The 16,482-nt window shown below is 45.6% G+C and overlaps 1 protein-coding gene across 1 annotated transcript in view; it reads right to left on the reverse strand.

Annotated features, from left to right (window-relative positions):
- Positions 1 to 16,482, reverse strand: part of plekhd1 (pleckstrin homology domain containing, family D (with coiled-coil domains) member 1) — a gene marked incomplete at both ends in the record, with an annotated part of 33,684 nt that overhangs the window by 4,743 nt on the left and 12,459 nt on the right. Inside the window, 5 exon segments of the mRNA XM_084311090.1 lie at positions 1,259 to 1,402; positions 3,080 to 3,224; positions 6,874 to 7,006; positions 11,294 to 11,490; positions 12,424 to 12,517. Of these exon segments, the coding sequence (XP_084167216.1) occupies positions 1,259 to 1,402; positions 3,080 to 3,224; positions 6,874 to 7,006; positions 11,294 to 11,490; positions 12,424 to 12,517 (713 nt within the window).

The raw sequence follows: 16,482 nt of genomic DNA on the forward strand, positions 1-16,482 counted from the left end.
ACCCTGAAGACTCTGGCAGGAGCACTCATTCAGGGGTACTACGACTATGCTTGCACCTCATGGTACCAAAGCACCTCAAAGGCGCTAAAAACAAAATTACAAACATCTCAAAACAAACTGGTCAGACTACTGCTTGACCTTACTCCTAGAACCCACCTCACCCCTGCCCACTTTGACAACCTAGGATGGCTTAGAGTAGATGACAGAGTACAGCAACTTGCAATGGGCCTGGTCTACAAGATACACTACACGACCAAGGTACCCATGTACATGGCAAAATACTTCCCAAAGGTCAGTGAATACCACGATCACAACACCAGAGGGAGCTCCACAAATCATGTTAAACCCAGATTCGGCTCAAATAAGGGACTAAACACGTTTCGCAATTATGCCACATCAATGTGGAACGCCCTACCCAAAGCTGTAAAGGAATGTGGATCACTACCCACTTTCAAAACCTCTCTCAAGAGACACCTACGGGAGACTGCAATTCAACACTGGCCCCTGTAAATATCCTAACCCAACCCCCTCCAATGTACAGTCATTTACCTAGTATGGTTTTGTCAATAGTCCAATGTACAATTTTGTTTGTTTGTACAGAGTCTCCCCCCCCTCAATGTACAGTTTTGCTTGTTTATACAGTGTGCCCCCCCCCCCCCCCCCCCCCCAACCACCTCCAATGTAAATTACCCAGTATGGTTGTCAATATCCCAGTGTACCCAACCCCCCCCACCCAACCTCCTCCAATGTACAGTTTCTACGTCAAATGTATATACTCCCTTTTCTTGACTCCTTCCGTATCACAAACAGTACTGTATTTGCAAATCTGGTATGTCATAAATGTATAGATGTAGCAGTACTGACTATCTGTATGTCATGTATGTCATATATGTCCTGATGAATTGAAAATGGGGGACCCTGGTGGAAACAAGACGAAAGTCTTTCTCTGGTCTGCATCCCCTTAACAATTGTGTGTATTGAGCTGTACTGTATTGTACCCATTCTGCAATCTGTTAATAAAGTTTTCAATCAATCAATCAATCATGCATTTTAAATGTAAGGAGTAAAAAGTATGTTTTTTTTCTCTGAAATGTCATTGAGTAAAAGTACAAGTATATTACAAACCTAATAAAGTAAAGTACAAATCCCCCAAAACAGTAGTTAAGTATTGTAACGAAGTACAATTACTCAAGTACTTTACACCCCTGGGTAAGAGAGGGGGGTCTGTTGTGATGGTCAGGGCAGCAGACGGACTCACACCAGTGGTGCTTGGAGGCCCTCCTCTGGATGCGGCAGCTCTTGATGCGTCGGGCCGCGGCCTTGTGGAGATACACCGCGTTCTTCATGATGGACGGCAGCTTCGCCTCGATCTCCGCCGCACAGATGCACTCCTCAAAGAACTCTGGTGGAAAACACAAACACACAAGAAGCGTGCAACACGTACATAATACACAAACACACAAGCGTGCAACACGTACATATATATATACACACACACACACACACACACACACACACACACACACACACACACACACACACACACACACACACACACACACACACACACACACACACACACACACACACACACACACACACACACACACACACACACACACACACACACACACACATATATATATATATATATATTTCATGATTCTGAGTAACTGCCAAGCACGGTTGGGAGGGTTACTTTATAAATGTATTCCGTTACAAGTTACCTGTTGAAAAATGTATTCAGTTCACAATATAAAAGTAATGTATTCCGGTTACTTTTGGATTACCTCAAATGCCAAATATGAAAAAAGACAAAAGAAAAGCTATCAATAACGTGCTTAATGCTTCTTTAAATTAGAGTGAGGGACTGACTGGGACTAAGATACGGCCCTGGACTTTTGGACCCAGACCGGCCCACCACGACCAGGCTGCGGATACTCCTGGTGTGAGGTGGATTGATTACTTTACCTTTACCTAAGTCTAATTTTATGAAAAGGGCGGTATTTTATAGGGCGATAGTATCCTGGAACTGTCTTCCCGGCGATGTTCGGAACGGCTAGTTTTAAAGGAAATCTTTTAAACACTATTTACACTCACACACACACACACACAATAAAATGTTAGTTGTCGGCACAGCTTGAATACATGCACACCCTGATCAATTGTTTTATTTTGTTTTAACTGGATTTTATCTCTTGTTTTTTCATCTCCTGTTTTATATTTCTTTTTATTCTATGATACATGTATTTTCTCTATTCTATGATTAATTTTCTTTGTGATATATGCTTTTCTTATGTTCTATCGGTGTATGTTATTTTGTGTATGTGTATGTTGTTGGACCCCAGGAAGACTAGCTGCCGCTTAGGCGTCAGATAATGGGGATCCGTTTACATGAACAAATAAACTCCTCCACCTCCACACCAGCTCTTAATACCATCACTTACAGGCTAGGCATAATGGATGGATACTCTAGGCCAGGGGTACTCAGACTGGGCCAACTCAGCAGCCACGTTGACAAAAAATATTTCTGAGAGGGCCACATTACACTGAGTAACTGATCAGTGGTCAGCAACACATTACATTTGTTATTCCACTAATATGGTTATGGTGCACATTTTGCACTCTAAAATCCCGAAAGCTTACACTAATATATTTAGGGATAATATATATGTTAGTGTAAGCCTTCGGGATTTTAGAATTCTACCAGTATATAGCTTTCAGTGGCCAGTAGCCATTGTGACATCATCACATTACATTGTGCCCCTCACACGTTTAACCACCAAAACAAAAATGTCATTCAAGTTGTATCCAGGAGAGGGCAGTCTCACATGAATGAGGACTGGTTGATCAGTTATGCAGGTATGGATGGTAGAATGTAGTACAGTTTGTGCATTTGCATGTGCCTACAAGTCTATGTGCTAGTGTACTTGAATGGATGGGTGTAAGTTTGTATGTTTATGTATCAGCGTTTACGCGTTGAGAGCAGAAGTCGTGCATCCATCCTCCTTGGATACATTAGTAAGATGCACCTGCCCTCTTTAGCTCCACAGACAGGCTGGCCAGTAAGTGCACTCACTCCTCAGCTGGCTGACGTCGCCCTTCAGCCTCTCGTCTCTCTCCTTGGAGCGCTCCAGTGAGTTCAGGCCCTTCTCCAGGTCCTGCAGAGCCTCCTCCGCCGCCTTCAACCTCCGCTCCAGCTCCACCCGAGACTCCATCTCTGTCTGGAGAACACAGGGCAGGACACACGCCCCGTCACACAGAGACCGTCCCAGTATAGCAGGGCAGGACACACGCCCCGTCACACAGAGGCCATGAATGGTAAATGGTGCATTTATATAGCAGCTTTTATCCAAAGCGTTTTACAATTTATTCCTCACATCTTACCCATTCACTCACAGATTCACACACCGACGGCAGGGGGGCGACCATGCAAGGTGCCAACCTGCTCATCAGGAGCAATTATGGGTTTAAGTAAAGTGTCTTGCTCAAGGACACTTCGACACGCTGCGCCCTGAGAGGAGCGGGAATCGAACCGGGAACCTCCGGATTACCAGGCAACTGCTCTACCTCCTGAGCCATTGTCGCCAGACAGACCGTCCCGGTAATAAATAATGATGCAATCTCCTGCAAATTGACATATATATTCAAAGACATTGGGGGGATTAGGGGGAGAGAGAGAGAGAGAGAGAGAGAGAGAGAGAGAGAGAGAGAGAGAGAGAGAGAGAGAGAGAGAGAGAGAGAGAGAGAGAGAGAGAGAGAGAGAGAGAGAGAGAGAGAGAGAGAGAGAGAGAGAGAGAGAGAGAGAGAGAGAGAGAGAGAGAGAGAGAGAGAGAGAGAGAGAGAGAGAGAGAGAGAGAGAGAGAGAGAGAGAGAGAGAGAGAGAGAGAGAGAGAGAGAGAGAGAAAGAAAGAGAGAGAGAGAGAGAGAGAGACATGTGTGGGAGAAAATCGGAGGAAAAAGGAGGGGGAAAAAGATCAATAAAAAAAAGAAATGAAGGGGAGTTTAGATATAGGCCTGTAGTTTTGAGGTGATGAAGGGTCAAGATTTGGCTTTTTTAACAAAGGTTCAACTATAGCTTTTTTGAAGTGGCCTGGAACACAGCCTGAGGAGAGAGAACTGTTTATTATGGCTAGAAGAGAAGGACCAATAGTAGGTAGTGAGTTCTTAAGAAAAGTGGTGGGAATTACATCAAGGGTGCATGTAGAAGAGGACATTTTGTTAATAATTGTGGTGAGCTCTTTCAATGACAGAGCAGCAAACTGGTCCAATATTGTAGGTTTGGGTGGTAACACTGCATGGAGTGGCAAAGGAGAAAAATGTGGCTCTAATAATTGAGATTTTGTCCACAAAAAATTACAGAAATGAATTGCAATCATGTGAGAGCAGAAGTGGATGGAGAAGCAGGTGTTACAATTCTGTTTATGGTTTCAAATAAGGGACGAGAGCAGAGCGAGTGGCTCGTAGAGACACGCACACAGCAGGTCTGCTGGAGTGGAGCTGGGTTAGAGAGTGGATGAGACCGAGAGATTAGAGGTGGTACAGATGGAGACGGTGCAGAAAGCGTGGGCAGGTAATGTGGTGCCGCCGGACCTGAGCAGGAAATAACAATCATCTGAGCGGTGTTGTCACAGTGAGCGCAACGCCTCCTCCTCGTACTGAGAGGGTGAGTCAGACTGCAGCGCAAAGGCTGGACTCACAGCAGGAAAGGAAGAATGGATCCACAAAAGGAAAAATGAAAAGATGTCATGTCCAAGACCAGTGAGTGACTGAGCGTGTGAGACTGAGTCAGAGCGGACACTGAAGTGATATTTACATAGGAATAGAAATGTAAAAAAATTTAACCCATCCCAATTTAGTTGTTATGCCAATTTCCTTCCTGGTTGTTGTGCGCATTGCCCCACTGTCTGCTTGGGGAGGGTGTAGAACTACTACATGCCTCCTCCGATACATGTGGAGTCGCCAGCCGCTTCTTTTTCACCTGACAGCGAGGAGTTTCACTGAGCGAATGTAACGCATGCAGAGGTTCACGCTATTTCCCCCAGATCCCCTCCCTGCTGAACCGGTGCCCCGACCGACCAGTAGGAGTCGCAGTTTACAACGACCAGGACACACACCCCACCGGCTTCCCACACGCTAACACTGCCAATTGTGTTAGTAGGGACGACTGTCAGTGGAGGTACCGCTGACAGCTGGATTCGATCCCAGAGTCTCTGCGAGACTGGATTATTTCGAAACAGGGCGATGTTTAGCGTGGAATAGCGCACAAACGAAAGTATGTAGAAACGAACTGGTTTGTCAGTGTTGGACTATAAACAGTGCCTGTCAAATGAGCCATACTATTGTCTCCATAGCTATAATACAGAACACACGATGGGTCCGAAAAAAACATCGTGGTGAAAATGATCAATAACGCATGGCGCCAGGGAGTAAAGATGGGAAAACAGCGTGGCAGTCAATGAGTTAAGGATCACTGTGCGAGTTCTGATCAATTGGCCAGTTGATATCAATGTTTCGGTCCACAGGAATCTTCGTCACTCAATCAATGTACATTGATTTTATACCGTGTAGATGCTTGTGGTCGTGGGTCAAGACATTTATCTTATGGTCAATCCACATTTCGATCTTTGTCTAGTATCCTTGTGTCTTTTGGTGAGAATACACACCTTATGGGAGCATTTCAGCAGCAGACAGTTACTGCATCCATCTGTGCTGTGCCTGGTTGTAGAAAGCGCTCAGGGTTGGATGTTAAAATTAGAATCTCTTCATTATCAAGTACATATTTTATTATGACCTTTTGCATTTGACCCGTCCTAAGCACTTAGGAGCAGTGGGCAGCCCCAGACAGGGGCCCAGGGAACCAACTCCAGTTCTAATACCAGTACCTTGCTCAAGGGCAACGGCAGGAGCATTATATACCTAGCATGCATGTATTTTTGTGTGGGAGGAAACCGGAGTACCCAGAGGAAACCCACGCAAACACAGGGAGAACATTTATAGCAACAGCTGGGCTGGGCTGCCCCCCCCCCCCCCCCCCCCCAAATGTAATACCTGTGCAAATTATATTTAAGACTTTTTAATACCCTTTAAGGCCTTAAATTGAGAATTATGAATGTATTGTAACGAACCCTGGTTGTTCGTTATTGACGACTCTCAAGGCTGTTGTTATTTCTCACTTTATGTCTTTATTGCAAACATCAGATATGGCTTCGGTACAATTGACTGGATGCATCACCTCTGCACGTAACCGGAAGATTCATCGCTATAACTTCCCATGCCTCAAGAGAGCCACCCCCTCTTATACCTTTCCCAGGTCAACCCCTGCACCAATGCACAACCCGCGCGACCAACAGCGTCGCCTGCCAGCCCCAGGTTGGTACAGCGCAGAGCGACAGCCTGGCCGACCAACGGCCCAAATCCCAGGGTCGCTACAGTATTACTTTTTAAGACTTTTTAATACCTTTTAAGGCCTTAAATTGAGAATCGTGAATTTAATACCTTTTAAGACTTAAATACCCCGCAGATAACCCTGAATTACCACTGCGCCACAGTCCCACCCTGGATCTTTGTCGATCCTTGAGGGCTGAAACATCAATCTTTTTGTGTGGTAAATAGTAAATACACACCTCACAGGAGGATTTCAGCAGAATACATACTCCATCCTTTATTGGGTTAACCCTTTTACCGCCACACTACAGAAGGTTAACCCTTTCACTACCACACTACAGAAACCGTCTATATAGTGTGGTAGTGAAAGGGTTAACCATCTACGGTGTGGTAGTGAAAAAAGGATTAACTGTGGCCGTCTGCCCCCCCCCCCTGTACCTAGAGACAGAAAGCGCTCCGTGGGCAGGTGCTTCACCTCTGAGTTACCTTGAGCTCGGCCTCAGTCTGCTGCTTGTCCACGGTGAGCTGAGAGAGGGACTGCTGCAGCACGCCGGCCTGGGACGAGTAGAACTCCTTCTCCTCCTGCAGCACCGTGGCTCTCTGCTCCTTCTCCCTCAGCCTGCAGAGGAGGACAGGGGACACCAGGGACGTGACATAATGCACAGACAGACAGACAGACAGACAGACAGACAGACAGACAGACAGACAGACAGACAGACAGACAGACAGACAGACAGACAGACAGACAGACAGACAGACAGACAGACAGAGACACACACAGACAGACAGACAGACAGACAGACAGACAGAGACACACACAGACACACACATGTGCACGCGCGCACGCACACAGACACATGTAATGTAGGGTATAAGCTCTCTAGACTCCAAGCTAGGGTATATGTAACAATAAAGAGTAAACATTACCTACCTACTATACCTGGACATTTTGAGTATAGCATCCTATCACACAAAAAATACATAAATGGTACATTTGGACCGCATTCATATAGCACTTTTATCCAAAGGCTTTACAACCTATGCCTCACATTCACACATTCACACATTCACACACAGACGGCGGAGGCGACCATGCGAGGTGCCGACCTGCTCATCGGGCGCAGTTAGGGGTTAAGTGTCTTGCTCAAGGACACTTCGACACGCTGCAACGGGAGGAGCCGGAATCGAACCGGGAACCTTCTGACTACCTCCTGAGCCACTGGCCAAGAAGGTGGGGTCACAGTATCCCCACCACCCTCAACACACAAACACACACCATACATTTATGTTTATGTGAAATATGGAGACATTCCATGGACTTTACATTCATTATGTAGCTAACCTTAAAGGAACACGCCAACATTAAAGGTACACGCCAACATTTTGGGAAATTAGCCTATACCGTCTTCTCCAGAGAGAGAAAAGAAGATATATACCAGTTTCCTCTCTGTGCGTTCAGTAGAAAGCTATCTGGCTGCATGTTAGCCTAGCTTAGCACAATGAATGGAAGCGGACATGGCCGGTAGCCTTCAGGAGAGGTGTTAGTTGGACAATGCCTAGGCTAACCGGCCATGTCCGCTTCCATTCATTGTGCTAAGCTAGGCTAACATGCTTTCTACTGAACGCACAGAGAGAAAACTGGTATCTATCTTCTTGTCTCTCTCTGGAGAAGACGATGAGCTAATTTCCCAAAATGTTGGCGTGTTCTTTTAAGGGGAAATGCACTACCGTCTAGACACACCGTCTACTCCTTTCTCCTAACCCAACGTAATTCTGACTAGATGTATCTGCCTCGAAAATGAATGACAATGTCTAATTTTTACATTGTTATTTCTACATGTGGTAAACACAACATGTACATTTTTTGGAGTTGTTTTAAAGTGTATTTGTTACTTTTGACAGAGCTAGGCTACTGGTCTGTATCCACTACCAGTCATTGTGCTAAGCTAGCTAGCGCACTGCGGGTCTCTCTCTTTGTACTGCACACACATAGACGAGAAGGGTATCTGTCTCCTTGTTTGTCTCCGGGGGAAGACGGCAAATAAACAAATTCCCCAAAAGGATGGCGTGTTCCAGTACATCCTACCTTCCCTCAAAGTGTGTTGTGTATCTGAACTAATATCACTTTTGTCTACTGGAGCGTGACAGACAATCATAATAATTCAATTCAATTCAGTATCTATAGTTACAATGTGGCTTCAACAAAGTCACGATGAGAGTTCCCGATAGTTGTCGCACAAATTAAGTGCTATCAGGGGAGGAGAGGTTGTTGTTGACGTGTGCTCGCCTGGCACACTGGTCACTGGGTAACAGGACATTGCTGCTCTGCAGTCGATACCAGCTGTCCGTAACATCCCACTCACCGCTGCCGGTCGATGGACCGGTTGTTTTGGGAATCAATATACATTTCCACCAGCGGTTCCATTCGCTCTGCCATTAGGCATTAGCAGTTAAGGAGTCCTGTATGATGATGGCGTTCATTCGACGCATGACGTGAAACGGGTGGGGAATTGAGGCGTAAATGTGGCACTTTTGGCTTTCCATAGTCCTGGGATAGCGAGGAAGACTGACCCCTTTGCATCAGAATGCGTTCCAAAACTATTGCCCTCGTGCACGCGTTATCGGACAGAGTCGCGGTGTGAAAATAAATGTCAATAAATAATCAGAGGGGATCACTTGGACATGAAAGATCACGTTTTACAGTGGTAATTGGATGTGTGATACTGTGTGGAAATGGAACTGTGACATTTGTGAGAAATATGACTCAATATTTACTTCTCTCATTCATAATTTTGTCAAGACTGTGTATGATGATATCAAAGAAAACGGACAATAAAATAATGCAGACAGGTGCTATTACCCAGCCCTACCTTCATTCCACTAAACGTGGGAATCTTTAAAAAAAAAGCCACGATACAGATTATTTTTGACCATATACATCTGAGGTGTTCCACAAGGAAGCATACTAGGACCACTACTATTCCTAATTTATGCAAATGACATGTCGTCAGCTTGTGACTGCAACTTGTTCCTGTTTGCGGACGACTCGGCCCTGCTGGTCTCTGACAAGAACAAGTTACAGGTTGAAAAAGCCCTCAGCTCGGAACTAGGCAAAATCTGCATATGGCTCGCCGACAACAAACTATCATTACACATGGGCAAAACAGAGTCCATTCTCTTCGGTTCAAATAACAAACTCAGCAAGACCGACGGCTTCTCAGTTGCAGTGGGTGACAATATTGTCACAAGGAAAGATGAAATTACCTACCTGGGTTCCATCCTAGAGGCTAATCTTTCCTGTGACAAAATGGCATCCAATGTAATAAAAAAAAGTCAACCAACGAACTCGATTCTTGTACCGGATCTCCTCTCTGGTAAACAAGAATACCCTGAAGACTCTGGCAGGAGCACTCATTCAAGGGTACTACGACTATGCTTGCACCTCATGGTACCAAAGCACCTCAAAGGCGCTAAAAACAAAATTACAAACATCTCAAAACAAACTGGTCAGACTACTGCTTGACCTGACTCCTAGAACCCACCTCACCCCTGCCCACTTTGACAACCTAGGATGGCTTAGAGTAGACGACAGAGTACAGCAACTTGCAATGGGCCTGGTCTACAAGATACACTACACGACCAAGGTACCCATGTACATGTCAAAATACTTCCCAAAGGTCAGTGAATACCACGATCACAACACCAGAGGGAGCTCCACAAATCATGTCAAACCCAGATTCGGCTCAAACAAGGGACTAAACACGTTTCGCAATTATGCCACATCAATGTGGAACGCCCTACCCAAAGCTGTAAAGGAATGTGAATCACTACCCACCTTCAAAAACACTCTCAAAAAACACCTACGGGAGACTGCAATTCGAAACTGGCCCCTACAAATGTCCTAACCCAGTTGTACAGTAAAAATGACCAAGTATGGCATTGTCAGTATTCTAATGTACAGTGTACAGTGTCCCCTACCCAACCCCCCCCCACCTCCAATATACAGCGCACCACCCACCCACCCAAACCCCACCCCACCTACTCCAATGTACAGTTTCTACGTCAAATGTATATACTCTTTTTCTGGACACTTTTGTATCACAAACAGTACTGTATTTGCAAATCTGGTATGTCATAAATGTATAGATGTAGTAGCAGTACTGTCTATCTGTATGTCATATATGTTATGATGAATTGAAAATGGGGGACCCTGATGTAAACAAGACGAAAGTCTTTCTATGGTCTGCATCCCCTTAACAATTGTATGTATTGAGCTGTACTGTACCCATTCTACAATCTGTTAATAAACTTTTCAATCAATCAATCAGGTACATTCACATGCATTCTTTAAAGGAACACGCCAACTTTTTGGGAAATTAGCTTATTGGCCATCTACCCTGGAGTTAGACAAGCAGATACATACCCTTTTTCTTCTCTGTGCATGCATTAGGCTTAGGGAACAGACGCACCGTTAGCCTAGCTTAGCGTCATTCACTGGAAGTAGGTGTGCCAGTGTAGCCTAGTTCCCAACAGTCACGAAATACACTCCAAATACAACTCCAAAACGTTCAGGTAAACATGCTGTGATCTGTGTATTTACCACGTGGAGAAATATGTATATATTTTTTTGACATTTTCGTTTTTTAAGCAGATATATACTCTATATACTATTTTTGCCGAACCACTGCTGCCTAGGCGCCGTGATTTCATCACCTCAAAAGCCCTGTTAAAAAAAATAAAAAAAATAAAAATTCTTGCTCAAGGACGCTTCGACAAGCTGCCCGGTTACCAGACGACTGTCGCACTGTCGTGTGAATATGGTCAATGCACTGGATCATCATGATGACAGCAGACGGCTCACTGGCCTGTATAAAACATGCTCTTCCCCTCCAGGTCTCTAACTCACTTCTCCTCCGTCAGGTCCTTCTCCTTCAGCAGGATCTTCATCTGCTCCTCGATGTGGCGCAGGTCATGCAGCAGGTCCACGTGTCCCATGTCCTCTGCGTCCCGAGGCTCACCACCGCAGGCCGACTCAGAGTCCGCTCCCGCCTCCCCCTCCTCCTGCAGGAGCTTCAGGGTTCGTCGCTTCTCCTGGGAAAGCTCCTGGAGGAGATGAGATAGGATAGGATAGGAATAGGGAAGGATAAGATAGGATAGGATAGGATAGGATAGGATAGGATAGGATAGGATAGGATAGGATAGGATAGGATAGGATAGGATAGGATAGGATAGGATAGGATAGGATAAGGTAAGGTAAGGTAAGGTAAGGTAAGGTAAGGTAAGGTAAGGTAAGGTAGGATAAGGTAAGGTAAGGTAAGGTAAGGTAAGGTAGGGTAAGGTAGGGTAAGGTAAGGTAGGGTAAGGTAGGGTAAGGTAAGGTAAGGTAAGGTAAGGTAAGGTAAGGTAAGGTAAGGTAGGGTAGGGTAAGGTAAGGTAAGGTAAGGTAAGGTAGGATAAGGTAAGATAAGGTAAGATAAGATAAGATAAGATAAGATAAGATAAGATAAGATGTTCCTTTATTGATCCTCTTGGGGAAAATTCGGCCATAGCAGCAAAATATAGGCAATAAATATAGGCAATACAATTGAATATAAAAATATGAGAAAAGATAAACAGTGTAAACAATATAATTAACCCTGAATATAAAAACACGAGAAAAATAAACAGTGTAAACAAAGGTGGAGATGAGGGTCTGTATGCCCTCTATTGGTTATATTATTATGTTAAATAAATATGGCAATAAAGAATTTGAATCTGAATGTATACTATGAGTAGTATACACGGTGCAGTAGTAAGGCCTCTCAAACACTATGACTGGTGGTCTCCAACGAGTAGGTTTTGATTTTAAGTTGTTTGCTATTCTCTTCTTCTTTTCTACTGTTTGATTATTGATTTTTTTCTTTATTATCTTTATTATTACATGCTTACACACATAATGAATAAGTGAAGGATGAATTACACCAGTACTCGATGTGATTACGTGTTAACATTTTCTCTTACAAAAACGCGACTTTCAGTTAATTTGTTCACTTGTACCTCGATGGATTTCTGAAGCAGTGTTGTTAGGCTGTTCAACTCCTCTTTCTCACACTCCACGCCTTTCAGGGACTTAGCTGTGCCGTCCAGGTCCCTGTCAATGAGACAAGAACTATTATTGCTTGCCATAGTGGGTTAGGTTTAAGACATATTGGGCCTTGTTTATCAAGCATAATACACACATTTGTACAGAGAGCTTTTAAAATATATATATATTTTAAAAGGTGCTATAGATAACATTCAGCCACTAGATGTCGCACTAGAGCACAAGCATGTCATTTATCCAATCAGGTACATTCCGTTTTTTTTTTAATATATCTTTTATTGGTGAAACATAGGTGGTAGTGGAACAGAGAAGCAAAGGTTGATTATCAATATATAACATATCACCATGATTCTTTTTTGCTTTTATGGGACATGACGAGACACGGACAGGACTGAAATTGAACAGGGACGACAAAAAACAATAAAGACAAAAACGAAACTAAATCGAAAACAGGCAAAAAGAAAGCTAAAAAAATTATAAATAAAATAAAAATAATAATAGTGATAATAATAATAATAAATAAACAGGATAAAATATACAGTGGGGCGGAGTTTACAACAGAGTATCTAAGGTGCTATAGATAACATTCAGCCACTAGATGTCGTACTAGAGCACAAGCATGTCATCATTCAATTTGGACCCACAAAAACATTTTTAAATGATCAATTAATTATCATTTCTTTTTGGGGGGGGGGGGGGGGGGGGTACTGTTGTGGCTGAGTAGTCGTTGACACAGCAGGAGACGTTATTTCCAATTTCAACAAGCAATTTATTTAAGGAAGGAAGTTTTAACAGAAGAGCTATGGATTAGCAGACGGTCTGTTATGGTTTGTAACCGACCCCAATCGCACAACACAAGACAGGTATGATGGTTTGCCAAGAAACAGATATTTATTGAAACACAGGGAAAAACAGGGAAAAGGGCACTGTCCCTTTAAGGGAGAATCACAAATACAGGAATATAATATGAGGGGAAGGAAGGGTGCCTTTAAGAGGCGGGCAGGAAAAGGGAACACTATGGGAAGGTAAGGGAACGCCTAAGGGAAGGTTAAGGGAACGCCTTGGGACAGAGGAACTAGAGACTAGGTAAACAAGGGACAAGGAGAACTAGGGAGAGAGGACTAGGGACTAGGAGAGCTAGGGATAGAGGACTAGGGACTAGGAGAACTAGGGATAGAGGACTAGGGACTAGGAGAACTAGGGAGAGAGGACTAGGGACTAGAAGAGCTAGGGATAGAGGACTAGGGACTAGGATAACTAGGGAGAGAGGACTAGGGACTAGGAGAGCTAGGGATAGAGGACTAGGGACTGAGGCCCGCGGAGGCGGGCTGGGGTACAGGGAGGAACTGGGGACAGGTGGGAAAACATCTGGGCCGCTCTGCAGGACAGAGGAGAGAGTTAATGCACAAAAGGGAAAAAACAGAGCAGGTGCAGAACAGTCCAAATAACAAAGTGAACAAAGTAATAATATCTTCGTGTGACAAACACACAGGGGGAGATGTAAAGTCCAAAAATACTATTCTAAGTGAGAACCAAAAACAGAGGCATTACGCTGGGAGAAGAAATGTCCAAACTAACTAACAGAGGCAATACGCTGGGAGATGAAATGTCCAAACCAACTAACAGAGGCAATACGCTGGGAGAGTGACATCAATATCAAAACTCACCCAGGCGTATGCGTAAAGGTACAGGAACAGCAGCGGGAACGGGGGCAAGGGCACTACGCTGAGTGAGTGACATCACAATCAAAACTCACCCAGGCGTATGCGTAAAGGTACGGGGACAGCAACGGGGCGAGGGCATCGCCACCGGGTGGCTGGCTGCCCGAGCCGAGGGACAGAGTCCTGGAACAGTGGCGGTGGCGAGGATGTCGTCCACCGGGTAGCCGCTGTCGGAGCCGAGGAACAGGGTGCTGGAACAGCGGCGGTGACGAGGATGTCGTCCACCGGGTAGCCGCCGTCGGAGCCGAGGAACAGAGTGCGCGCCACACCTTGGTGTGCACGTCGGAACAGTGGCGGTGGCGAGGATGTCGTCCACCGGGTAGCCGCTGTCGGAGCTAGGAACAGAGTGCGCGCCTGTGCGCTGGTACGGAGGAGCGTGCCAAGCTCGAAGGTCTGGAAGATGCGCGTCAGTGCGCTGGTACGGAGGAGCGTGCCAAGCTCGAAGGTCTGGAAGATGCGCGTCAGTGCGCTGGTACGGAGGAGCGTGCCAAGCTCGAAGGTCTGGAAGATGCGCGTCAGTGCGCTGGTACGGAGGAGCGTGCCAAGCTCGAAGGTCTGGAAGATGCGCGTCAGTGCGCTGGTACGGAGGAGCGTGCCAAGCTCGAAGGTCTGGAAGATGCGCGTCAGAGCGCTGGTACGGAGGAGCGTGCCAAGCTCGAAGGTCTGGAAGATGCGCGTCTGTGCGCCGGTACGGAGGAGCGTGCCAAGCTCGAAGGTCTGGAAGATGCGCGTCAGTGCGCTGGTACGGAGGAGCGTGCCAAGCTCGAAGGTCTGGAAGATGCGCGTTGCGCGCTGGTCTGGAGAGCGTGCCAAGCTCGAGCGTCCTTGGAAGATGCGCGTTGCGCGCTGTGGACTGGAGAGCGTCTGCGCTGGTCTGGATGTGCGTCAGGACGACAGCTGCGCGGGGTGTCTGAAGTGGATGACTGGGATGCCTCCCGTGGAAGTCTAGGGAGCGCAGACCAGTCCCACTCTCAGGCAACGGCGACAGCAGGCGAAGGCTGGAGCAAACATCTCGACGCCGGAGAATGGAACAGCATAGGCAGACAGAGGATCTCCCGAAAGAGTCCAGGCGTTTAGAGAATATGACTCGGCAAGTATACAACACGACCCCACGCCAAAACGAGGGGAAGCGCCCTGGTATTTAAAGCCCACAGGGGGACTAATTAGCCTGCCACCACAGGTGCGAGAGATAATAGAATATCGAACAGGTGTGGCCACTAAGGGTAAGGAACGAGAGGGTGGGGGCTAGAGAGAGTGAGTGAGAAGGGAAAATAAACAGTATAGAAGGGAAATAAACAGTATAGGCTTAAAGAAACAGAGAAAAGGTAGTGAGCAGCGGGCAAAACCTCACACGGTCACCATAACTTGAAGAAAAACACTCTGACTTCCCAACTCCACGTGCCCCCAGATAATACCTTCCCAGCCCTGCCCCAACATGACAGATATGATGACGTGACATATTATATCAGATATGACATGACGTACATTAAGATGACACATAGATTTAACATCGAAGAGAGAATAAAAACAGAAGATAAATCTAAAGGTTTATCGTCCCTGAGATAAAGCTGGAGTCAAGATTAAAGCAGAAAAGAACAAGATGTGATTTACTTGAAATGTCTATCTGTCTATACTCGAGGTTGTTTTAAGAACATCAGCCAGACTGTCGCCCTAGTGTCTTTGAGCACTGCTAGTTGACCTATATTAAACTAGTCCACCCCCGTATACACATTTTCCACAACAGTACTTTCATTACGCACCTTTCAAAAAGCTCTGTGGATATATTATTTTTCAATGATTACTCCTTTCCACTCAAAATCAGATAAGTCATTGAAATATGAATAACCAAGGTCCATTAACAGTCTAGGCGCTGGTACCTCAGCTCTGGTAGTGATCAAGCCTGGTCAGGGTCAGTAGTGATAGTTCTGATGAGCCTGGTCAGGGTCAGTAGTGATAGTTCTGATGAGCCTGGTCAGTAGTGATAGTTCTGATGAGCCTGGTCAGTAGTGATAGTTCTGATGAGCCTGGTCAGTAGTGATAGTTCTGATCAAGCCTGGTCAGTAGTGATAGTTCTGATGAGCCTGGTCAGTAGTGATAGTTCTGATGAGCCTGGTCAGTAGTGATAGTTCTGATGAGCCTGGTCAGTAGTGATAGTTCTGATGAGCCTGGTCAGTAGTGATAGTTCTGATGAGCCTGGTCAGTAGTGATAGTTCTGATGAGCCTGGTCAGTAGTGATAGTTCTGGTTCTGATGAGCCTGGTCAGTAGTGATAGTTCTGATGAGCCTGGTCAGT

Source organism: Notolepis coatsorum (assembly GCF_963971535.1).
Source record: "Notolepis coatsorum genome assembly, chromosome: 3".
In the NCBI taxonomy this organism is placed as follows: domain Eukaryota; kingdom Metazoa; phylum Chordata; class Actinopteri; order Aulopiformes; family Paralepididae; genus Notolepis; species Notolepis coatsorum.